The sequence below is a fragment of the Seriola aureovittata genome, chromosome 4 (assembly GCF_021018895.1).
Source record: "Seriola aureovittata isolate HTS-2021-v1 ecotype China chromosome 4, ASM2101889v1, whole genome shotgun sequence".
Classification (NCBI taxonomy): Eukaryota; Metazoa; Chordata; class Actinopteri; order Carangiformes; family Carangidae; genus Seriola; species Seriola aureovittata.
Window position 1 is genome coordinate 21,396,189 of NC_079367.1, and position 26,230 is coordinate 21,422,418.

The window sequence follows — 26,230 nt, forward strand, 5'->3', positions numbered from 1 at the left end:
TCAATCTCTTACCTTCCCCTCACACATCATTAACCCTCTTTACACTTGCAAATGCATTATGACCCAGTCACAATATTTGAATAAAATATTGTTTTGGTAAACAGACATTAAACCTCAACAGTGATAGTTTCTGTTAAAAACAATGTTAAAATGAAACTGCATGCTGTAGAGGATTAAGTAAGAGGGTGTGACTTTTACTGCATGTTTTGAAGCAAACAAGTGTACATGAGGTTATCTCGGAGGTTGAGGGTGGCGACTCCACATGAGTAAGACATGAGACAATCTGAGAGCAGAGGCTTGCGCAAAGCTGTGTCCTCTGCCTATAGCATATGCTTGGGGGGTGGGGTGGGGTGGGGGGGGGGGGGGCAGTGATATTTGAGCCACAGCACAGATGTGGGAATACGGCTTGGGACAAGTGTGGGTGGTGCTGTGCGTTTCAATGCAGCTGGGCCAAAAGACAAACCACACTTATTTGAATAACCCTTCCCTGACCGCGCTGCAGCAAACACACATCTGCACCCAGGAACAAACGCACAAGCAGATACTAAACATGCAGACCCCCAGTGAAGAGACCTGCATGACACAGAGCTGAATGTGTTTACTCCCCCTCGCTTCTTTGAAACAACAGTGTTGCCATTAGGGGGGCTCACAGAGACTGGGAAACCATGTTCAGAGGATAATCTTAGCTGTACCATCTGGTCAAGATTTTCTCTCTTTTCTCTGTATTTCTGATTTCCTCTTTTCTCTGTGAGAGGGATGAAAAAATGTTATTTTTGTAGTTTTGAAATGCAGCTGAGGAATCTCATGGATTTGATTTACTTCTTCAAATGGATAATTGAACGGCATTTGTTGCAGAAAGGGCAGCCTGTGCAGCATCCCCAGCCAGTGGTGAACTATATAATCTATACTTACACTATTACTGATCACTTGCAGTTGCCTCTGCCCATCTGGATGCATCAGGAATCCCATTCCCCTCGCAGTATAATCGCTGTTGACACAGGAAATTTAATCTAGATATCTTGGTGATGATGAAAGTGGTTGTAATAGGATTAAGCTGGGCTTGACAGGAGTGTGACATCGCTACTACAGGGCATTACTCAACACTGAATTATACCTTTGGTAGGATGAAGCATATCTGAGTATTTGCCTTGTGCCAGGACTGTCCAAATGTAAGACAATGATCTATTCAAGTCATTTAAAACAAAATATATAAATATATATTTTCCATAATTAAACATAAAAAGGCAATGGTTTTTAAAAGCACCAGCGTATTTGCAGGTTCCAGGTACTTAAGCACAAATCATGTACAATGTTTTACAAACGTTCCAGGTGACCGTTGCTTTCCATTCACATCTGAGCTGTTTAAAAATGAACTAGGACTCTTAATGTTATGCATTATGTGATATGTATATTGTTATGTGATAATGCAGTTTAAAAAAAGGTTGATTTGAGAAGTTGAGAAGTTTGTGACTCATTATTTCATGATAATAATGTAGTTTGTATTGTATTGTTATTTGTCTCCTTGCTCAATACACTTTAAAGCTACTATTTATGTCTGTGTTTAGTACCCTTTTATTTATCTTCTTTTAATTTTCTGTAAAGTTATTTATGTGCTATGCAAGTGCTCTTGTAGCAGTTGTAACACATTAAAAAGTTTGTCCTACCTGATTTGATGTAATTTCGACAGACAGACAAACAAACAAACAAACACAACACAAGCAGGTTTAGTTTGGCATAAACATGCAAAAACACTTGTATATTTATCTAAATGTGTTGTTTTAATAAATAGAAGTACAAATAAACAAGGCAAAAGTTGAGCATATATATATATATATATATATATATATATATATATATAAATATATTTAAGTGCCAATCTAATATACATGAATAAGTTCTGTTGCTTTTTCCTTCATATTTCTTGATTGTTATGATCAATTAGTGCAAAAGTGCATTCTTCCTTTTTAAAATATGAATCTTAATGCTGCTGGACTATTCAGGAAGTTGGAGAAACAGCTGGATGTGTGTAGGCCTCTTTGTGTGTCACACTTGAGAGCAATGTCTGGCATTTATTTTAAAGTAAATGAATAAAAGTAAGGACTTTTTTCAACAAATGTGAAAAACTCATTTTCTTTGCTGTTAAGCCAATATATTATCACAATAACTGACTCAAGTTCTTCATCTGTAAACAGGGTCATATTGCATGACACATCATGTCTCGCTCTCTCAGCAAACATCACAGTTTTTTATTGTAAATCAATACATAGAACAAAATATACAAGTAAACATGAAGTGAAAACCAACCACATGCACTCATCCAAACACACCACAGGCAGCTCTGAGTTATTGGCTTTACTGTACATGAGTTGAATTTGCATAATCAGACTAATGCCTCATCTGTGGGGTAAGAGGTTTATGATGAATGGATGTATAAGAGAAGAGTTTCATCATGTTCAAAAATAACTTTATATGTCACTTCTAGCTCGCTGATACCTGCTAGTTATCTTACAAAAAAAATGTGCAGTTGAAATCCAGAAAACGAGAGGTAAAAATAGGCCAAAGACCATTAAATTTCTATTTCAGTCTGGGCTGGAATATCTTAAAGTCTTTTTCTCCGCTCATGTATCTGCCATGTGGCCTTCTACCATACGGCCAGATTATGGGTTGCATGGTTGGAGCCACAGAAAGCCATTACTTAGGAGCTAAAGGCTGGAGTTAAGATTATCTGCAGGACTTCAGACCAAAGAGATTTGAATCCACAAGCACAAACACAACACTGCGTTTAGCAGTGAGAGGATTCTGGGGTGGCAACGGTTAAATCCGAGATTAAGCCAATTCTGGTTCATGAGCATTTTGGTTGAATTTCTGGGGAAATCTTGCCATTTTTATGTAATGATGCATATGTAATGAAATACTTGATACAAACAGCAGGACAGTGGTTGGAAAAGCCACATGACTAATAGAAGCAGTTCCTGTCAGAAAAGGGGAAATAGAGACCTCACCCTGTGAGACATAGGCCTGCTATCTAAACCACATCCGAGCTGGAGCTGTTGAATGACCATCGTTTTATCCTGGTTGCTCTCTAACTCTCTAAGCATAGACTGGAACAGAGATCTAAACTCATGAAATGAGTATTTAAATGTTACACCATTTCATAAAAAATAAATGCGTATCTGTGCAGGAAAAAAAATAATGGAGGAATGCATTTTGAAGTTTTTGCAGACAGTGTAGCCTGAGGAGTTGATTCTTTCTCTGCTGCTACAAACATGGCACTAATTCTGAATTAGTCTGTTTTGCATCATTTCATGAGCCTGATATTTTGATCCCTGACTTCCAACTGTATTTCTGCCTGACTACATTTCATAATTAAACAAATTATTAAAGCAAGACAAAAAGACTTTTGCAAGTATGACACAATCATGCATCATGCACACATCTATATTTGTGAGGCAAAAAGGAGGGCAGAGGTTGAACATTTACTCACTGCATTGCCAAAAATTCAGCATCACCCCATTGCTTTGGATTACCTCTTTTTGATTCTTTCATTCTTTGTGAGCCATTTTTGTTCTGTGAATTTCTGTGAACAAAACTCATTCCCAGTGTTTGGCATTTTAATAAGCACCTTTTGAAGATAAAACGGTAGATGTTTAACTTTCATGGTCAGGCGTACAGTATGTGCAGAGGGTTTGCGGTTCGAGTCGGTAAACCTGAAAGGTTGCTTACATTTATCGGCATTCGTGATGACAAATCATCCCAGCAGCGTGTGAACCTCTGGAGGCTTTCTGGTCACTCACATCACAACCTCTGCAGAAGAAAGTCACTGTGACTGTACTGTGTGTCCCTTTGGCTGTAGTTTGCAAATTCCCCTGCTACCCAGGCTGATCTTCAATCTCAGTCATATTCAGAGTGAAAAGGAAACCACTTTAACTAAACCTAAATTGGATTGATAATCTTTTTTGTTTTTTTATTATCATTTTTACAGTGACAGTGATCTCATTTGGAGCCTCTCAAAGAAATACTGTTTGGTGTCAGTTGATCTCCGATAAAACCCCATTTATAAAGGCCTTAAAAGCTGCAATTCAATTATAAATGTTGCCTTATTAGAAAGTGGTTTGTACAGGTTAATGGATCTCAGTAGTTGGGACCTAGAACCTATTTTCAAGTTATTTGTACAGTGGCCCAGATTGGTCAAAAGCCAACAACACAAATGCAGATTAAGCCACAACAGAAGTAAGCTGTGGTCCGTCATTACTATTACTATAACAATAAATATGATAATGAAAAATGTATGACAAAAGTACATAAATATGAAAAATATAAATACATTGAAAAACAATGCTCATTTCGGCCATTCACATAGCAACATTAATCAGTAATCTAGCAACATATTTGGCTCAATATTATATAACACAATCTAAAAAGGTATCATACCTAAAACAGGTGATTGTAAACTTCAACAATGCTTGCGAGTCATTTCAACAATTTTTGTGTGAATCTGAAGTCTTCAGTTCGGCCACATGGAGCTACACTAACCCATAAAGAGATGGAGCTCTGTCTGTTTGCAGTTTAAAGTTTGGTTCAATAGTGAGTTTAACTTAGATTGACTCAAATTCTAGAAATAAGTCCCATTACAGCTTCCCCGCTGAGCTGTGCACTGTTTATCAACTGTCATCAAGAAACCACATGTCAAAAACACACTTTTTTCTCCCACAGTATACAAACAGAGGTCGACAGACTCTCACACCTCTCTGGATGTTTGCATCAGAGCTGTCGGAGGATCCTCACAGAGGTGTCAAATACTGGCTGTTTTTATTTCGCGCCTTCTGAAAATCCCTCGAAATATCAAGGCTGAGCAAAGATGAGTCTGAAGGAAAGAAAGGTTGGTGTTTCGTGAGGTGAGAACAGCGATTAACTCAAATGTAATATGAATTTCATAAGGTCAAGCAGGAAAATATGAAACGCATGCTTGTAACATGAGAACATGCACTCAGCGTGCACTTTATTAGGAACACCATAGCAATCAGGGCCTCCTTTTGCTTTCAAAACCACCTCAGTTATTGGAAACGTTCCTTTGAGACTGCTCCATGTTGACATGAATGTATCCCATCATCTCTGCAGATTTGTCAGCTGCACATTCTGTTCTACCTCATCCCAAAGGTTTGTGATTGGATTTAAATCTGGTGACCTGAATTGAACTCGTTCATGAAACCAGTTTGAGACGACCTTTTCCTTGTGACATGGTGTATTATCATGTTGGAAGTAGCCGGTAGAAGATGGTACAGAGACCATAAAGGGACGCACATGCTCAGCAGCAATACTCAGAGAGGCTGTGACATTCAAACCATGATTGACTTGTAATAAGGGGCCCAAAATGTGCCAAGAAAACATTCCCCACACCATGACACTGCCACCACCAGTATCAACTGTTGATACAAGGCAGGTTGGGTTCATGGATTCATGCTGTTGATACTTATCACCTGTGTGCCTCAGCAGAAAGCCACATTCATCAGACGTAACTTCATTTTTCCAGTCTTTAACTGTCCAGTTTTCTATCAAATTTCCCATGAAATGACCATAATTTCATATCTCTGTAACAACATTCATCTGGAGTTGGTTGGAGTTTTTCTTTCCCTCCTGATGATTTTAAGTCTAATACTCACTCACCTTTTAGCTCTGTTTTCGGACTCCTCTATCTGGCTCTTTAGCTGCTAAATGCTACACTATAGCTAGTCACTGAATGTGTCTGCTGATAAGAGCAGTGGCAGCGAACCAAAATGAAGCAGTTGCAGCCATAAAATTAAAACAATGAGCTGAAAAGTGCTAAAAAGCTCAGAAGAGTCAAGGCAAACTGTAGAGTCTGAATCAGTGGTTTCGCCACAACCACCAACACTTTTCATATACAAGTAGAATTTGTAATAGTTCCTATAAAAATATTGATTATCTTATCTAACCAGGTAAACCAGGCAATCTCTTAATTCCTAGATCACAACGGGTTTCAGGAAGTATGTCTAAATAACAGCATTTTCTTGCATAGTATGTGTGTGGATTTAACTTTAGATGCTAGATTTACTCTGCTCCTGTAATCCTGTTTGGAGGTATCAAACATAGAGTATTTGTAGCATGTTTTTATGACCCATCAGATATTTCATTGATGTGTGTGGGTGTGCATATGGTCTGTCAACGCCTCCTCGTTCCTCCCCCCGAGGCTAGTGTGTTTTATTCCATTAATCCAGGCTAGTAATTGATCCAGGCCTGGCAGCATGGTTCTGCTGGCAGGTAGCCACGGTACGTCTGACTGACCTTTAACCCGGGTCACCGCTTCTGGTCTTTCTCGACTGGCTTTACAAAGAAATGAAAACTATCAATCGCTCACTGGATGGATGTACATCAGAGGGGATGCATAAATCAATACATAGGAGAGGAAGTCTTTTTCTTTCCTTCCAAACAATAAGTCATCCGGCTATGCTTTGCTGGTTTTTTGGGGTTCTGTGCAGTCCAGCTGCTGCACCACAAAATCCAGCTGGGTCCTCGTTGTCATCAGTGAGATCTGCGTGGTCAGACAACCTTATTATGAACAGTTGGGGCTTATAAATCTGTCATCTAATCTGTGATCCAAGAGCAAGGTGCCTGGGAACATCGAGTGGGATTTTATGGAGAAATAAGAGAAGTCAGTATCTCAATATCTGGAGTTTTAAAAGTTATAAATTCAACTTGGGCGTAAAGCCCCACATGCAGCAGAAGATGATGCACAGTTGTGTATCAAGCAGGCCTCTAATTAAATTAGATGACTCATATGTGGATAGGGTCTCAGTTGAGTGTCTCAGATTCTGTTTTAATAATTTACGTATGGCATACCTGTCAGTGACGTACACAGCTCATGTCACAGTACTCAAAAATTATTTTCAATTACACCTTTGCAGTTGTTACAATTAGTCACAGATAAGTGGCAGTGTATCAGTGACTCACATCTAATGCCTTTGAGGTTGGAGGGACGGGCGGGGTGGAGCTCGCTGTGAGCAATAGAAGATTTGTTTTTGGATAATTGAATAGCTGGGTACCTATTACCGAATAAAATGTATAAATACAAGGTTGGAAAGAAATAACTCAGCGGAAATAAGTGAACAATAGCAATGACAAAAGACATCAGACATAGGCACCCTGCATCTCTCCGTGGTTATAAGTGACAATAAACATGAAGAACGAAACACAACGCTTCATCTGTCAATATCATTAGTCCCTAATGACTATGGTAATTATACGCCTAGTAAAATATGCACATACACTGTAGTAAATTGCAAGCATGACGTGTGACCGGCTCATGGTGTACATGATGGTCAGTCACAGGACATGACGCCACTACTCCTCATCCCTAAAACCCTTTTTTCTTGTGATGTTAAAAGGGAACACAGTGCACATACAATATATAATAAAATGTAAACCAAGCGGAAACAAGGTCATGTTTGGGTGAAATAACAGAATTTTAATTTCCAATTTTTCATTTTCATACTCCATGTTCATGTTCATCCTACATAGTTCTTGGACTAACTAATTCGGAATTGCGACACAAAAACAATGCTGTTTCTTTGTTGTAATTTATATTACACACACCAGCTGCTGAAGCTGATTTTTTTTTTTGCCTGAGGCTTGTGAGCTTTAGCCTTTTAGTATGATATCATGTTGCCATCCAGTCCTAGGTAACTCCCTTTTCTCACTTTAAAGCTGGAAAGGAAATCATGCCTTCAACAATCACATAGCAAACGAGCTATAGCTCAAGGGGTCAAAGGTCAAGGTTTACTTTTTACACAGCAATTATTTTACACAAATGGTTAATATTTTATGATTTTGGTTAAATAGGGATATAATCTGAAACTAGTCTGAGTGGTGGAGACATACAACTGCAAGGCGGTAATTCTAGTTTTACATATATACTAAGTAAAAAGTGACACATATTGTAACAATACATATAGACTAAGACTACTGATTGTTGTTGTTGAACATAAACATATAGCATATATGTATTGGCTAATTTATAATGTATTTACAGTTATAGTTTCGTTTCCTGAAATGAAAATTTATTTCCCTGTACTTCTTCTCTTCTACGCCAGTGAGTATTTCATTAATGTCCTGAATGTACAAAGTAAGGATGTAATGAATTTAATTTAAAGCCTCAGCAAGAATTTCTCCCTATCGATAAACCAATGAACTCGCGAAATGTCTCTACTCAAATGTTGACTTACAAGCCTTTTGTGAGCTTTGAAACATATAATTACCATATGTCTTCCTTAGTAGATGAGAAGATAGGATGTTCTGTTTGTCAAACAACCGTCAAACTACCTGTGTGCTCAACCAGTCAGTTTCTTGCAAGGTGATTCGTCCGACACGTGAGCAAACTTCTGCCGCGCAGTTCAGATGTTTACCTCCTCTGAGAGTGTTTTACTGCTGTAGGACACCAACTGACACACACTGTATACCAGCCCGCTTCAGTTCCTGCACTGTGAAGCAGAATTGTTTAACTTCAGTACGAGGCTCGACAGCATGGCACCGCTTCATAAACCACAGCTCCTCTTTGATGTGTTTTGTTTTTTATGGGTTGGGCTCATGGGTTGGGCTCTTCCCCGCCTTCACCACTACCACCACCAACTCCTCCTCCTCCTCCTCCTCCTCCTCCTTTAACCCAGCTAGCATCTGACTTTCAGCATACATTGACCAAAGGTTGGGTGACCTCACCAAGTAGGAACGGCATTAATGCGTGTACACAGTGTGTATGAGAACGTGACTGTACCTGCAAATCATTTACCAAGCGAGCGGAGGGTCATTTGAAAGAGAGAAAAGCCAAAGGGCAGTACTGTACGCTGAGCTGCACATGACTCGGCTCTGCATGGGAAACATGAAGCTTGCTAACATGAAATTAGCTGTTACTATTTTCATTCTGCATCGCCCTGAAGCAGCACAGGGCTGCTGGTTGTACACCCTCTGCCAGGAAAGTGGCTGTCAGTATGGCTCTTTGAGTCATATACACTTCAACTTCAGCTATTAACTTTCTGAATTGGTCTGAAGAGAGACAGAAATGACTGTCCTGACCAAAGGACCCCTCCCTGAGATGAATGATCCCCCTCATAGCAGGGAAACCTAAAAACAGCTACCCTGAATGAAAAATAAGTTCACTCAAAAGGCACTTTTTTTCCAAGGATATTGGCAATATCCTCAAAAAGCAAGATGTTACACACCAGCAAAGAGGAGTCACGCTGTGTCCATAAAACAGATGTTGTTTTCATTTTAAAGGGAAAAAAGTGCAGGGATAGAGTTGAGATTATACGTTGTAGGAAGACTTTGGCCAGCTATTGTACAGTAAGTGGAAAACAGGACTGTCTCAGGGACCTCTCAGTGACTTTGACATTAAAAGCCCATTTTCCTCTTCCCTAAATCCTGCTGCACTGAACATCATCCAAACTGCAAGCTAATGCAAACTCCTGGCATTGCTTCAAAGCAGGGCTGGTGTCTGCTTCACTTCCTCTGCCCCCCACTCCTCTGCTCCTTCACTCCTCTGCATCTTGAGAAGAGTAACAGTGGAGACTTTTAAGAGAAACGGGACAGAAACTGCTGCTTTCACCTCTGACCTGGATCTCAGTGACGGTGATGAAGTGGAAATAGAACAAATTAGCTACTTGTGGATTCATCAGATAGTGTGTCCAGAAGAAAAGTATAACTGGTAACACTTTATTTTACGGGTCCCATATTTTCCAGCTAATTGTCTGGAAACTGTAGTCAAAATTTCCTAATAATTATCTGGTATTTAGCTGTAAATTACGAGAATATTTTTCCAAGAAAAGCCCATGCAATTGCTACTAATTTTAAGAGAAATGGAGAATGTGTAAGTTGCTACAGTCATGAAGTACCTGGTTGTTATTTTTGAGTTTTCAAGAAGAAAATCGAAAATGATAAAGTAAGAAAGTAAAAACAGTTCATAGCCAGAAGTCAATATCTCAAGTGGAGTTTCCTCCAAAGACAAACAAAGTTATTTATGTGGACTCTTCTTGACATTGAATGGTCATACATCATAGATTTTTTTTCGTTTGATTAGTGTTTGGTAATCAGTAATTGACATTAATGCTGCACATTGGTTGAATTGTCTCCTTACCTTAAGTTTCTTACACCTGAGATGAAGGTAACGGAACCATGTGCCCTCTCATTGGACTCTGCTTTGTAATTGTCTAGATCAGATTCAGGTGTAAAAACAGGGGCACTTGTCACTTCAGTGTCACACACTGTGTGGGAACTTATAGCGCTGAGTTTTAGACAGTTGTCTGCTCTGTATCTGTACACAACTGAACACAAAATCACTCTTTTCACAGGTGCTTTGTTTTAGGTAACAGCTGGTAGTGGCAGAACAAACACCACAGACTCCTACTGTAAGTTAACCGATGCTGCCTGGTTGGTATGTAGCCTATTATGGTGCCAGATTTACTTATTTAGTTACTCTGTTTTATCATACATCACAGGGACTGTAGGCGTGCGTTGGTGTTTTAACAGTGACGGCTGCTGCTTTGCATATAGTCTGTGTTCCAGTTTAACTGGCGATCTTTGTTTACGTTTAACATTATCAGAACACACAACCGATGTTTGTAGTTGCAGATTTGTCATATCCATGAAAACTGTTTGGCGCCTAATGTTCTTGTCAAACCAACATGCTGGCTTTTGAAAGCATTGCATCAGAGAGAATATGTCAACACCTCATGTAAGTAAATATCAAAAAGAAGTTCAGTATCATTTATAATAATGCATAATACAGCCTCAATGATTGCTCTATTTGTGAGAAACCTATTCTGCACCTACATGGGTTTGATGTGTTCAATACCCTGTTCAGACTGTTCAGTCTCATAAAACATGATCAAATTATTTTTTGAAAACGCAAAGCTCAGAATAAAGTCTAATGGAAGAACTATAAAAATGTACGGATGCAAAATATTATTGACAAAGATGCATTACTAAGATTAAAAAAAATATTATCTTCATTGTCTGCACTTGTAAGTGTAGTACTAAATATGACTTCTGTGACGTAGCTCGTCTACCAACAGCAGACTGTTTCATTTCAGCCAATTTCCTATTATTTCATCACCATTTACTAAATACTTAAACATTATAAATGTATTAGATTGTTGTTCTCATGTAAAGTTTTGAGAGACTTGTACATTTCACATAAATAAAATTAACCTTTGTAAAAAATTACAATTATATATGATCTTACATATTAACATATCACAGAATAACCTGTAATAATGTTTTTAAGAGGTCCAATAAGGCAAAAGTTTGATGAATAAATACAGGCCCTGGTTTACAGATATGGAGAGTATGGAGGACCTGCTGTACTAAATATCAACAGGTAAAAAAAAACTATAATATATGGTATTTTATTTCAATTAAGAAATTGACAAGCACTCATCAGTCAACATATTAAAACATTTGTGCCATCTGTGAAAACTCACACGACAGCTCCTTAAAATAAATACTTTTAAGAGGAAATAATACAGACAGAATATGTGAGGCTCAAACCACACGGACAAACAAATCATCCAAATGTCCAAGAGACGAAAGGGTCTGAAAGTTCCCAAAGTCAACCCCGACTCTCCAACGAAAAGTGTTTGTATAAAACAGCTAAGTATTTTTAAAAATACAGAATCTTACAAAAAAAGTTTTATCTTCTCACTTCTTTAAATCACTGTAAAATATCAGCTGGTATTATGACAAGAAATCAGGAATTTTTCCATGTATAGTAATAAAAAGACAGAATGTGCTTCTGCATTTTTACATTAGTATTCACATACATCATGAGTGTATTGTATCATCAAAGTCCTCCATCCCTCTGATGGTGCTGTGATGGAGACAGGTATATCACACAGGGCTGCTTCCCTCCAACCGACATCCTCGTCGTCACATTATATGCCGAGCTGAAGATGGACACCGGTGATACCACCGGTGCTAACGGCCAAGGTGCAGTGCGTCCCAAGACACCGACATATATTGAAAAGACGGTGTCATTAACAACAGCCTCCGTGCACCATCCATAGCCCGGGCTATGTAAAACAATACACTTCACAGCCAAGTGTTCATTGTCTTTATAGGTTACATTACCAACAGTGTTCACATTTTCTGTATATAAAAACAAACAAACAAAAAAAACTTTTCTCTTTGACAATTTGTCAACTTTCAAATGGTCCAAAAAAAGAGACAAAATAGCCATCAACGGGAGAGGATTTCAAGAATACAGGTTACAGTACAAAAATGTGGTCCAGGTGGTAGCACATGAAGCATGCATGTGTTTATGTTGCCCTGCTCACCCCTAAAACCCTCATGCGAAGACATACTGTATAAAAAGGCCACATGGCTTTTCCTTCACTATTAAATGCACGTGTACTGTGACAACTGGCCTCTTTGTCTGCTCATCCGAAGACCAACGAAAGGTGCTTTTTTTTTTTCTCTCCTACTGGCGGACACCACAATAGATACGAAGCCTCAAAGGGCCACTATGAAGTCTGTGTTTAGTACGTCGCCACACTCCTGAAGCGCACAGACACGAGAGTGTTATCGATCTTCTCATCTAACTCTTGGTAAGAAAGCAAATAGGCGTATTCCCCCGAATATCAAACTACTCTTTCAAATACGGAGCTTCAGCCTGCAGTCATTGGGCTTAGCTTAGCGTAAAGACTGGGAACAGGGTGAAACAGCTAGCCTGGTTCTGTTAAGGTAAGGTAACAAAATCTGCCTACCAGCATCTCTAAAGTTCATTAGCTTACATGTTAAATCTTGTTTGTTGAACAAGCAAAGAGCAAAGCTAGCTGTATCCCTCTGTTTTTATGTCTTGCTAAGCTAAAATATGCTAAGCTAAGCTAAATGACTGTTGGGTGTAGCTTCATATTTAACACACAGATATGAAAGTGGTGACGAATTTCTCAGTTCAAATGTGAAAATGTTCCTTTAAACCAAAAATCACCTGAAAACATCGACTCATGAGTAGTCTCTTACCAAGGGCTCTGTGTTTGTTAAGGGATCAGTGGGAGTATACTGTACGGGCATGTAAACAAAAGGCAGTTGGGCTTGAGCATGAGTCTGCAGAGCTCCCTCACTCCAGATAAAACAGGACGTCTCTAACCAGCCTTTAACTTTCTCTCTACTCTAAGTGCAGAGGCTTAGTGAGGCCCTTCACCCTTATTTTATATCGTTTCCATAATCTTTAGCATCTGTACTGCGGCAATAACAACAAAAATATAACTTAAGATAAACTCTCTAGGCACTGTTTGATTTCCAAGGCTTTGTGTTGTAGACTGTGATAAAAGGTCAGCAAACAGATTTAACAAAAAAAAAAAAAAAAAAAAAAGTAATAGAAAGAAACAGAGAGTGATGGTTCTGCAGACCAAACACTTTCTCCTCTGTGATAGATCAAGTCCTCCGATTCAGCTCACACAGCCAAACAGACTTGCGTCAAGCTCTGTGGTGGAGAGGCTATAAGGGCAGAAAGTATCTAAAGGGTAAGTGTGTAGAAGTTTTCAAGGTTAAGTGTCACTTCAGTCTTTAACCTATCTTTCTCCTTCATAAAAAGAAAACAAAGCTCGGATCTTAAGCCATTATCTTCTGGGGAATCTCTATAGAAGCCTTGATGAAGATGCAGTTGTCTCGGATGTAGTTCCTCTTCTTGATCTCCTCGTGCGAGATGAACTTGGGGTAGCCAAAGCCAAGGGTGCTCTCGTCCAGCGAGTTGCGGCTGCTGCAGGGCTTCTGGAAGTTCTTCCAGTTGGGGTCGGGGTTGAAGGTCTCGGTGATGTGCTGGGGTTTGGAAAGCGACGGGTCACTCTGGTCCAGGATGGAGAAAGTCACCTTGTAGGAGAAGGGCCACTCCAGCAGGTTGTCGTACTCTCCGGGCAGCACGCGGATGTAGACGGAGAGGTGGGAGCCCTCGCCGCTGCCGTTACCGTTCAGGAACGCCGACACCTGCAGCTTGTAGCCGTAGCGGTGAGTGTAAAAGGGCGGGCTGAAGAACTCGTGGTTGCTTCGGAGTTTGGCCTCCTGGAGTTTGCGCGAGTAGTCATTGAGTTTCCAGATGAGGACGCCGTCGTGACTGACGGACAGCTCCTCCATCTCCCTCCGCAGCTCCAGGATCTCCTGCCGCTGGCGACCCACCAGGTTACACATCATAGTCAGGTGAGACTTAGTGGTGTCTTCCAGGTGGCGGCCGATGGCCAGTTTGGGGCACTGCAGAGAGACAGCAGAGAGATTAAGTATGGAGAAGCTGCTGCACAGTAAAACTTTTCCAAACGTACGGATTCTGCAAAACACCTGAGCATCATCAGTTTCATCCTCCCCTGCACAAATCATATAGTGAAAGTTGATGAAAAGTTACTGAGGAGGACTGTGGCTGAAAGTCTGAATATTGAACTTTAACCTACCTACACTTGAGTATTTTTTTTTTTATCTCTGTGACTATATTCTTACATTTTGGCAAATCTACATCATGGAAAGTGATGCTGCTTTGTGTGTTTTCAGTGTGTGTATGATGTGATGTCTGTATCTTTTGATTTGCCTGAAGTACGACTTTGACAGGAAGTGGTGTGACGTTGGTGCCAAATCGTGTGAGAAAAAATAGAAATATCATTTTCAAATAATGTACTTGTATTTGTTTACATCTCTTGACGACAGCGCAGAGCTGAATATTGCATCCACAGATCAACTTGTGTTTATGAGTCTGCCATACACTGAACATGATGATGTGGACACTTGGATTATTGTATTTAATGGCCACGCTGCTGTTCAAGAGACATGTTTTCACCATCTGTAAATGTTGTACATAAAGCTTCCAGATGCTTTGTGATTCATAACAGAGCGCCGAGCCGAAAACAAAGAGAATGATGTGCCGCTCCTCCTCGAGCGTGTCCACATTTTCACAAATTGATGTCAGTTTCAAAAATAGACAGAAATGTGCAGTCCGAATACAGAAGTATTGCTCTCATTAAAATAGACCCTACAGGCACAACACTGTATGTTTGAAAAGAAAGGAAAATCATTACTCTGGACGCAGTGAGCGAGGATATGAAGGAAATATAAAGGAGAAGAATGCATGTAAACAACAAAGACAAACAGGCCTGGCAGTTGATTAGCATATATCAACAGCATCGTGAACAGTAAAGTTCCTCCAGAGGCAGAAATAATCTTCTAAGGTTAAATGATGCAGGTCAGTCTTACTCTGTGCTTGCAGCCGGCGTCTTTGAAGGGACAGAGAACGAGCGCACTGCCACAGTTGTCCTTCACATGGTTGGCCAGGTCCTCCCGGGCGATGTTGGGTGTACCGCACTGGTTTGGGCACTGGACAGGAAACCGAGGGCAGTGGTACTGGTGGTTCTGTAGAGGAGTCAGGGACAATGTGAATATGTAAATATGTACACTGCTTAACCGATAGCATGAGTGATAAGAACACACACACACACTACACAGTGGGGCTGCAAATTCATGTTTGCACTGCTAAAAATATCCTTGAAAGTAAAAAAAAAAAAAAATACATGTGGTATTAAAAAGAGTGGAAAAAAATAGACCAGGAAAAAATAGGAAACAAATAATCATGTAGCCCGAAGCCAGAGAAAATATTTGCCCCATGCTGACAATAACACGTGAAGAACAGGAAGTCAGTGTAATAAAACACACCCAAGATGGACAGAAAATGAATCAGCACCTGATCATGTTTCAGTTCTTGCTTCTCCAGTTAAAGGATTTTTTTTTTTTTTTTTTTTTTTTTACAGTAAACTGAATATCTTTGATTACTGGCTGAAAAAAAAAGGCAATCTGAAGAGGTCACCTTGGGATCTGGGGAATTGTGATGGACAATTTTATCGATTTTATTGATGTTTGATGAAGCGATTAATCGAGAAAATAATCAGATTAATCAATAATGAAAATGGGGCTGGTAGCCAACGACCAAGTTATTACATCTACATCTCATCCGAAATTTGTGAGAGGAGAGAGAGACACTAACTTCTCAGCCTCTGGCCAGATGTGTGCAGAGGCAGGTGCTCTCACATAAAAAGCCCAGATGGCAAAACAGCAGCTCACACTAACATCGAGCTACCACAAGACAGAGACGCCACGAATGGTGCCGAACACAAACAACATGTCAAAAACAAAAGTTGTCGTGCATTTGGTCAATTTTGTGTGAAACTGACCTGGATTGTGTCAAACACAAACTCCTTGCCGCAGTACTTGCAGGGTTGTGTGCGTTTGGGACACTCGGCCATGCTGTGTTGGGACAGCAGACGACGCATCATCCTCGCCCCACACTTGTTCTCACAGTAAACACTCTCCTGAGGACACACACCTTGGTGGTTCTGGGACAGAAAAGAGAGGTGATCACAATTTAGAGCAGGGTCATAAAGTCAAGCGTCAAGCAAACACTGTAGATACAGTAGGTGTTACCGATTACCCAAATGCAGTTTATATACTTCAGGTTTCATAGCTCAAAACTGCATTTTAATAACAAAGTATATACAATGTTTGTGAGAGCAGTGAGGCTGCAGGTCGGGTTTTGACCCGTCTTTGAGAAACATGAGTACATACAGTAAGAAAGAACACATTTGCAAATATAAAGTGAGAACAAAATAATAATACACTTGAATGGCACCCAGTGGAGTGCATATCTAAACCAAGGCCAAACAATCCCACACATTTGCACCAATCTTCACAAACTCATTCAGGACAACATTTTTTACATCAAGATCCACATTCTTTTCTAAGAAAATGCTGAAAGTGTCAAAAAATGCCCTATGTGGCAATACTCATTCTATTTATTGTTGTTGAAATGACTGTGACAATTTAAAATTGAAATTAGCATTTTTCTTACTACTTTTTTATTGACTAAATAAAATTGGAAAAATAATCTTCAGATTAATCAATGAATGAGAATAATCGTTAGTTGCAGGTTTACACAGGTATCATTTTGGTTTTGAATGTGTAATTCCAATGTGAAAGCCAAAAGGTGGATTAATGCCCCAGTAACTGTGTGCAGAGGGGAGACCAGGAGGGCCAGAGTAAACAGAGGAGGGGCAGGTTGGTAGAAATGACTGAGGTGTTCGTGAGGAGACTCTGAGGAAAACACACCGAGTATAAAAAGACCCAGTCAAAGCTTCTTTCCCTCTGCCAACACACGTGTTATTTCAAAATAGACCGACACACGTGTGCATTGGTCTTTCCTGCTGCTTTTCACAAAGACAGCTTTCATTTAGGCATGGAAATGATGTGCCTTCACTCCGGGTTGTTTACATCAATCTCCCGCTGAGTTCTAACAGGAAAAAACAACAAAGGGAAATAGAAAAACAGGTCTGGAGTGGGTGTTTACCTCATAGGCTTCACCGGTGAACTCGCTACCACAAAACTCGCACTTGACCTTGCGCTTGGGGCAGTCGTGCTGCAGGTGGTCGGGCAAGTCGCGGCGCGTCAGCTTGACGGAGCAGCGATTGGGGCAGGGTATCACATTGAAGGCGCAGGTGGAGAAGTGGCCCTGAGGCAGACACAACGACAGAGAGGCGATGTGTCATCAGACTCAAGCAAACACACAGCCACATGTTGGCCAGGCAGAAAACAACAAGAGGGGGAAGGGAGGGGGGGGAGGGAGGGAGGGGGCTGCAGATCAGAGTGTTTGATAAGGCAGCAGAAGGAAAAAGGACAAAAAGAAAAAACATGGAGGGGAAGCAGATGAGGGGAAAGCTTAGAGAGCATATCGAATCTTCTCACCTGCAGTTGCTTCATCTGGCCGGTCCAGCGGCAGCCCTCCTCACTGTGGATGCAGCGGATGGGCAGAGCCAGGATCTGCTGCTCCAGCTCTGGATCTGGGTAGATCTGAGGAGGAAAAGCAGGATGGGATCACAAGGTGTTAGAGGAGCTGACCAGGTCGTGCTGGAAGACTGTAATATACCACTATTATACAGCAAAGGTGTGTATAACTTGGGTCTGGCAAGTGCATTGGATTGTTTGCTGTCTGATTAAAAACACACATCTCCAAAAAAAGAATTTCTTCTTCTCCTTTGCGCTAAGTAAACCATTTAAAGACCCACTGGATTAGCTGAAACAAGCAAATTCATCATGCTGAAAACATGGCTTTCTCCTTTGCCTTTAAAGAAGTTGACACACGCATATAAAGCTACATGGTCTTCATATGACGGTGACACCGAATTTGGTCCAACAGACGGGGTCGGGGCATTTTTTAAACTTCTGAGCTGTTTTCCCGCCTTTACGCCAGGCTTGGCTAAACACATCCTCCATCCCTCCAGCTATGCACCTAATGAGTACAGATTGGTATCCGTTGTTGCATCTTGGAAAAAAAACAAATAAGCATCTTTTCCAAAAATGTTGAACTCTTCCTTTAGAATATTTTTACAATGACAGGAACATGATGATTTCTGCATCACATCATATAAAACAGAATTTTGAGCTGCAGGAAGAAACTTTCATCCAAACGCTGGGAAGTCAAACTGTTGTGAGATTGTGTTATAAAACTGCAGCAGTGAGTCAACGCAGTGACTGCAGTGACAATGCGTTACTTTATGGGTTTATGGGACCTTTGAGAAAGACAGAGAGAAAAAGAGAGACAGCAGAGGAAAAAGATTTATTTTTCCGCGGTCTCTGAGCGATGGGGATGAGTCAGTTTCCTCCCCAAACACCCCAAATCCTCCCCTGCAGTCCGCTGTCCTGAGGATTTACAGCTATGCTCGCCGTCTCCATCCCCCATCGCTGTCACACGAGCAGAGCACTGGTCAAACAAGAAAAGCCACTTCCTCAAAATGTCACAACAGCCCTCTAAACAAACAAACAACAGCTCAGTACCAGCTCGCCTGTGCTCACGTGCCTCTGCAGCCAAGCATGGCAACTGTCACCATCAAATGAAAAGTTCATTTGGACAATCACCTACAATTAAACACTTCCACCTCTCATTTGTTTGTAGCTGCTGTGTCAGGAGATAGATGCCTCTGCCAGTGTACATAAGGGCAGAAAAGTATACTTGTTAATTATGCTCTAATGCTCTTTAGTAGAGCACAGATATATCTAACACTGAAACACATGCTTGACTTCTGCTGCATGCCACTTAGACAGTGGGACCAGAAGGTATCTCGCTGCCATAATCACATTCTTAGAGGAGAAACAGAGGGAAGAAAATCCTCTAAAGCAAACTGAAACACTCTCTCATTGTTCCAGTCTTGGAATCTGCAGGGAGACGGCAATAATGACCTTTTAATAACTTAGTTGCAGCCAGATCAGGGGGGTTAAGCTGTTTGTAGCTCTAACTTAGGGGTTTATTCTGTCTGCCTTAGCCTTTGTTAGTCCCACACTACTATTACTGCTACTACCGCAGCGGCAGTAAGACAATCCTTTAATGATGGCAACACTCTTGTTCTGTCGGAGCAAGGTTGTACTTGTGCATGTTTTGTTTTTTTTGTTTTTTTGAAGGACAGTGCGCAGCGAGCATCACAATAACCCTGACAGAAGACCACCAGCGAGGGTAATTTGCAGGCGACTGGGATCCTGTGAGGGCCTTGGTAAATAACAACGTCTGACAGGTGCGCCATGTGCACATCCTTCCCGTGGAGAGACCCTGCTATTACAGGCGCCTTTATCGCTCGCAGCGCAGCATGCAGAACTGCGCCGCCGCCCCGCTGATCCTGCTGCAGCTCTGGGTGAAGGGCTCAGTGGCCGATTCAGGCTAACGCTAACGAACTGCATGGGAGAATTACATGCAGCGGCCTACTTTCAACCACTGCCAAAAGCTGCACACAAAAAGAGACAATCATTTACTGTCTGCTGATAGGTTTTAAAGTCTCTCATGCATAGTTCAGAGGGATAACACGAGTGAGAGACACCCTCTGACTCTGAATACAGTTAGTCATTATCCCCCCTCTCCACCCCGAGCGCAATTTGATTAACTGCCTTTAAAAAACAAGGGGAAGAAGAGTTCAGGTGAAATGTGGCTATAGTTTTCTTTCTCTGGACAGGGAGAGACTAATTTGGCAGAGAAAAATGTAACGGCTTTAATAAACTGTCCTCCATATTTCTATCCAATGAAACTGACTGACTCAGGCTGCTCTCCCACTGTAATGAAATGAAATGCAACTTCTGACTTTGGGGTAAGATGAGGACTATTTATCCTTTGTTATCCCGAGATCCAGCGGCACAAATGTTCAGTTTTTATTTTAACATTTTAAAGTCAAAGTCACCGTCCTAAAATGGTTTCTCTCTTGAAGTCTGACAATTTGCATCTCAGATCTAATGTTGCAGGATTATATTTCTGTAGCTCTCTGAGCTACTCTCCTCTCTGATTTGCATTTTTTCCAAGTTGGACCAGTGAACACGAGTTTATTTACATTTTGCAGAAGCCTAACATCTTTTAAGAAAAGCCTTTTCTTAAATTTGAGAAATGTTTTAAGCTGTTTTGATTTAATTTTTATATGTTCCTCATTGTTTGACAGCTTTATTTTGGGTTCTACTTTTGAATCGTTCTGGTATTGTAATTATTCTATATTTTTAGCTGTCTCTGCTGTAGGGATGGCAATATCATTGTGTCCACCACTTTAGTCCAGACTGAAATATCCCAACATTTACTGGTTGGACTGTAATGAAACAAACTTTCAATGTCTCCAGAAGATGACCCTACTGACTTTGGTGATCCCTGACTTTTTCTGTCTCTGGCTTTTAATTTAGCGCCATAACAAGGTCAACATTTGAATTTTTCCGATACTCTCATTCATGATAAATACCTGAAAAACTGATGCCCATCAGCCTCTGCTCTACTTTGCTAAACTAAGAGAGTGCAGATGGTGAACATTATACCTGGTAAACATCAGCATGTTAGCATTGCCGCTGTGAGCACGTTACACAGCTGTGCTTCATGGAGCATGGATGTCGACCTCTTATTATTTATTATTTCTTACTCTGTTGTTTTATTGTTAAGGAAAGTCCTGAATAACAATGTTTGGAGGAACATAATTCAGTTTATGTAAGTTATATATTCCATCAAAAGTGTGCTGAGTGTGTTATCTCACCTTGGCATAGTCCAACGGCAGCTGATCCTCTGGACACTTGAAGACGCCCTCACTGCAACAAAGCAGCAGAAAAAAGTTGGTTATTATTGGAATGACTCAGAAAAAAAGTTGACTGCCAGATATAAGTATATATATATAAATATCAGAACATGTCTACAAAGACAATCAGACCTTTTTTAAATCACATTCAGCGCTCAGTGAGATTACTAACTCTGACCCTGACTGGGAACAACCAGACCTAAAAGGCTCTGGGAGCAGTGCTGCTCTGCCCTTAGTTTTATTCTGTCTCTTCAAACACGCTCTTAATCGGAGAAGTTCTCTGACTCATCACACTGTATGACGTGCAAACACATTAAAGTTAGATCTTTGAGCCACTGGCTTTAATGACATTAGCTCTTTCATCTTCTCCCCCTTAGAGGACACGTCTGCACAGACTTTTATTAGTACAGCGAAAAAAAAAACTACAAGTTGGCGCCTGATCTGTTTATCTATAATACATTAAGGTATGATTGTAGACTCCACTTCACAGCTACTTTTACCGCTTCTCTCACAGCTTAGAGTGTTGAATTTTTTTTTTGCCATTGTTTCACAGTCTAGATAACAGTGTGCTAGTTTCAACAGGCTTCTGTTTTCCTGGGAATAAAGCAGTGTAAACCTGGCCTTCATGCTCGAGGCTCTTCCTCGGGAGAAACAGACGATTTGCTGATCTGCTAGTGCAGTAGCGAGACAAGTTTTTGTTCTTTTCCTTACTTCTCCCCTGCAGCAGTTTAACCCAAAATAAAACCTGAACTCTTGTTTTACTACAGGCCCCCGTGCAGTTTTTGTGGCGCCACAGAGGAGCCCTCAGTGGCCTGTTTTAGGGCCAAATGAGCGAGTGCCATGGCTCATTAGGGCAGCCCTCTCTCCCAAAGTCCCTAGCCTGATGTCATCATAAAATATTCACACTTGTAAATAATGGAGGCAGCAGCCACGAGGGGTGAGGTGCTACACAGAATCTATGCTTACGGCTGCACGGCAACAACATCCAGACACACAAAGGTTACTTAAAAAAAACAAACAAAAAAAAAAAACTGAAAAGGCAATTGGTGCCATATCTCTTGAGATATCAGTGAGCCATCCTGCTCTTGCTACTTTTCTGTTTTATGTGATTGTAAAAAAAGTCTAGTTTGACAGCAAATGAGTTTTTCGGCCCCTTTAATAAAATAAAAGACAGATTATAAATGCCTTGTTTTGTCCGACAAAGAGTCTAAAACCCATAGATAGGCAGATAGATAATAAGATGTAGATGGATAGAAACTATAGACAACAAAGATGCACAGAAACGTGTTTAAAAGTCACCAGCCCTGAAGCTTGATCTGACCTCCCGTGCAAAGAGGACCAAGACCATGTCTAAATTATGTTTACACTAATTAAGGGACGACAGTATACGAACAGAAGTGTTTGCCTCTTGGTGCTTTCATTTGGTTGGCTGCCGTGTCACCTGACCGCAGCTCCCAGAGGCACGGGGACATGTGACAGGGCGGCAGTGCATGTGCACTTCTCTCCGTCTACCCAGCTGCTGAGAAACCATGGAGTATGCTGAAGGGGGGATGGGAGCAGAGGTTAGGCCTGAGAGGGAGGAGGGGTTGATGAAGGGGGTGTGGGGGGGTTAATGCATGACGAGACAGCAGTAATTCTCCTCCATTAGGGTCACTGTGTCAGCAGGGAGCTGGATACCAATTAACAAGCCACAACGGGCTGTAAAAGAGGGTCAATCGATTAGAGGCTCGGAGAGCCCAGTCAGCATCTCATGTGCAGTGTGAAATCATTTACAGTGCTCATCGCCATCACAGAGGAATCATCTCACGCTGTGGAGGGAAAAGTATACAGCACACTGCCTGCAACAGTGAGAGATGGGAAATGACAGGCTCTCAGCTCAGGACAGGGGACAGCCAGAGGCCCCCGTCCAGCTCGGGCCCCCGTATCTGACGCACAGAGAGGCAGACAGGCGAAAAGAGCCTAGTCACAGACTGTCAGGATAATTCATTCTGTGGTCGCAGAGAAGCTCCTGCAGCCACACAGTCATGTGCTCGGCCCCACTGCTGATAATACCGCTCCGCTCTCTTGGCCTCTCGTGAGCCCGAACTCGCTGCCGCTTTGTGACAGCACATTAGCAGACAAAGGTAGGGCCGATACAACACAGATCTAGTCCAATTCTGTCCATCTTCACCGACTAACAATTTCAACTCTGACTAGTGAAGCGCTTTAAGAAGAGACAAGCGAGCATGTCACAAAATAACTGAATATCACAAATATAAATGATTGATCAATCAATTTTTTTGTTTTTTCAAATTAATCGGTTGTTTGTTAAAATGTCAGAAAAAAGCAGCAAATATTAGTATGCTAACATGTTAAACTAAGCTGTTATAATTGTGAGAATGCATGCTAATGTTAGCATCTAGCTTTAAGTATACCCTCAGTGAGCTGCTGGCATGGCTGTAGAGTGTTGTCACTTGATGAAATGATTGATAGATTATCAGTAGGTTAGGTGCGGCCCTAGTACAGTTGGTAAAGGATAAACATAACTGTTACTAGAAGCCCAAAAGGAAAACTCCTTTGTGTACAACTCTGCAAGCGGGAACTTGCACCTCACAAACAGTCAGCCTCCTCTAAAACAAGTTTCTCACAAATATTTGTTTACCACAGATTCCTGGCCACAGTTCACAGCCTAGTCAATGATCATCCAGGGTGACAGGTTGGTAAATAAAGTGTTTCACTGTTGGGATGTCACAGGGGAGCAGTTTAAGACTGGACAGCATACTGTATAATACAATCACCTCATTAAAATTTCATTGCCTTCTCGTACCGTGAGAGCAGAGGAGGCTCTGCAGCTGCTCTGCTGCAGAGATGATCATGTTTAAATCACCTCAAATGCACTGCCAGACTGGGGTATAAACATTATTGCATTGTGTTCGCTTGTAGAAAACACTTTCGCCCCTCAGCAGGTGAAATGCCTAGTGGGTACATTTCACCTGCAAAGGGGCGAAAACCCATCATTGCCGTGGACCATAAATCCCTCTGCCCTCTAATTGCCCCATCTCCTCCCTGTCCTAAAATCTTCTTTTCAGGCGCAGATTAAACAGCCATCCATTCATCCAGCTGATACCACGAGGACAGCCGTCACAACATGCTTCGTCACTCTGCGCACGGCTCCTGACAGGCAGACGGTGAGAAGTACAAATCCCTCAGGTTTAATCTCACCGGTGCAGAGCGGAGGGGTGTTTTTCAAGCGACAGCGACCGGGCTGCAGGCCACACAGTGAGGACATGTTGGTGACAGGCTGCCTCCTCACAAACCAGGACCACTGAGTAACCTTGAAACCTAACAGGGAGACTCCTAAACAAACCTCCCTATGTTTGCAAAGGTAGCGAGCAAGACAGTTGAGACACACTAAACAAACTAAATCAAAAGCACTAGGGCTTTGGAGAGTACACGTCTGTGGCACATTAACACTCTAAACTGACCTTTGTCCCACCAGGTGTTTTCTCATTGACTCTGATAGAAACAGGAGCCTTGAGTGAACTCCCCGCTCGTCTCCGGCTGGAGCTCACTACCAGCTTTTATGTTCATCCTCATGCTAAACCCTTTTGTCTTTTCAAGTTATAACCAGGATAAACTTTTATATACACAAACAAACCCTTCAATTCCTCCAGTGCCCTCTGTGCAGGCTTTCTGTCTCACAGCTGAAACCAAACTCCCTCTGTCTCCTCTCAGGAAGTAGAGAGAAAACAGGAATTCTGTTTTATCTCAGATAGAGTTCCTATAATCCCCCAAATCCATCTGGTTTGGGGTTTATGTGTTTAAGACTGTGTGCAGTCATGACTTCCTTCTTCTCAGCCTACTATTTTGAACAGCAATGAATACAGACATTATAGTGTGTGACTGATATTTTTCCATGTATCATCAGTCTGTGATACCCAATTTATTCCACATTTAATTTGGGTTCATCTGCAACAATTAGCTGATCGATTAGTCAATCATCAGAATGTTTATTGTTTAAGTCATTTTTCAAACAAAACCACCAACACTTGCAGTTCTAGCTTCTCAAATCGGCTGCTTTTCCTTACTTTACATTATAGTAAATAGTATTTACAAATAATATTCTTGAGTTTTGGACCGCTGCTTGGACAAAGCAAAACATTTGCTAATGTGTCCTTGATATTTAGAAAAGTGTTCACTTGCATTCACAAGGATTTTTGCTGATTTCTGGCTGGCTGTTTCCCTCCAGTCTTTGTGTTACACTAAGCTCACAGCTGCAATGGCTGCCAGCCACATGCATGGGACATGCTTCAGTTTCCCAACTGAATAAATTGAATGATGTTTAAATTTGAGGAAATGCTGATTAGTTAAGTCCACCTGAATGTAACTTGTACTATGTTGCCATATGTTATCAGATTTTGAAACCAGACTGTGTCCTAATAATCCTAGTATACTGAATGTACAAGTATAGCTACTTCTAAACAAACTGGCAGTGAGTATAGATGTGTATTTAGCTGTTTTGTTCCAACATTAAAATTATATATTATGCGTGACATTGGACAGCTACTACACTTTAATTACGGAAACTTCACAAAGAGAAAGTTAAATGTTTTTCCAAAGATTTAATAGTTTATTTTCATGTTCTCCAAGCCGTCTCTGGAGCTCTCTGACCACAACCCACAATTTGTCTTAATTTCTTCCAAATGAAAATAGCTACTTACAGGCAGCAGTGCACAACAGAATTGGAGGCATTTCTGTTGTGCACTGCATTTTGGGACAATAGGGGGGAAAAAAAACAAAACAATCAAGCATATTTTGGTTTGTATCTCGACATCTCTCTGCCCATCTCACTGCATAAAAACCTTTGCTAATGGTTCATATACATGGTGCTACTTATTTCATCCAATTAAGCAGCTTTTCATCCAACTGACAAACCATCCTAAAAACAACTTTCCCGCACGAGCGGGATAATAGAGCAGCAGAAGGTGTTTGGCCTGCAGAGGCTCTTATGACTGGCTGGATTAACGCCCCTCATGTGAGCAGTCACTGCTGACTAAAGATATCCCATAAATGAGGTGGAGTGATGGGGCTGAAGCTGGGTGGTGTTTCTACCTGTGGAACCTGATACACCGTGAGCGCAGAGCTCC

General features: G+C 41.2%; 1 protein-coding gene across 1 annotated transcript in view; it reads right to left on the bottom strand.

The window, feature by feature from the left end:
- Positions 1 to 11,392: 11,392 nt before the first annotated feature.
- The window catches only part of traf4a (tnf receptor-associated factor 4a), a 37,135-nt gene continuing 22,297 nt past the window's right edge, over positions 11,393 to 26,230 (bottom strand). Inside the window, exons 2-7 of the mRNA XM_056374620.1 lie at positions 21,066 to 21,117; positions 17,767 to 17,871; positions 17,372 to 17,533; positions 16,203 to 16,364; positions 15,232 to 15,387; positions 11,393 to 14,244 (exon numbers count right to left, since the gene is read on the bottom strand). Coding sequence (XP_056230595.1) covers positions 13,612 to 14,244; positions 15,232 to 15,387; positions 16,203 to 16,364; positions 17,372 to 17,533; positions 17,767 to 17,871; positions 21,066 to 21,117 — 1,270 coding nt within the window. The 3' untranslated portion in view covers positions 11,393 to 13,611. The remainder of the gene's footprint in view (positions 14,245 to 15,231; positions 15,388 to 16,202; positions 16,365 to 17,371; positions 17,534 to 17,766; positions 17,872 to 21,065; positions 21,118 to 26,230) is intronic.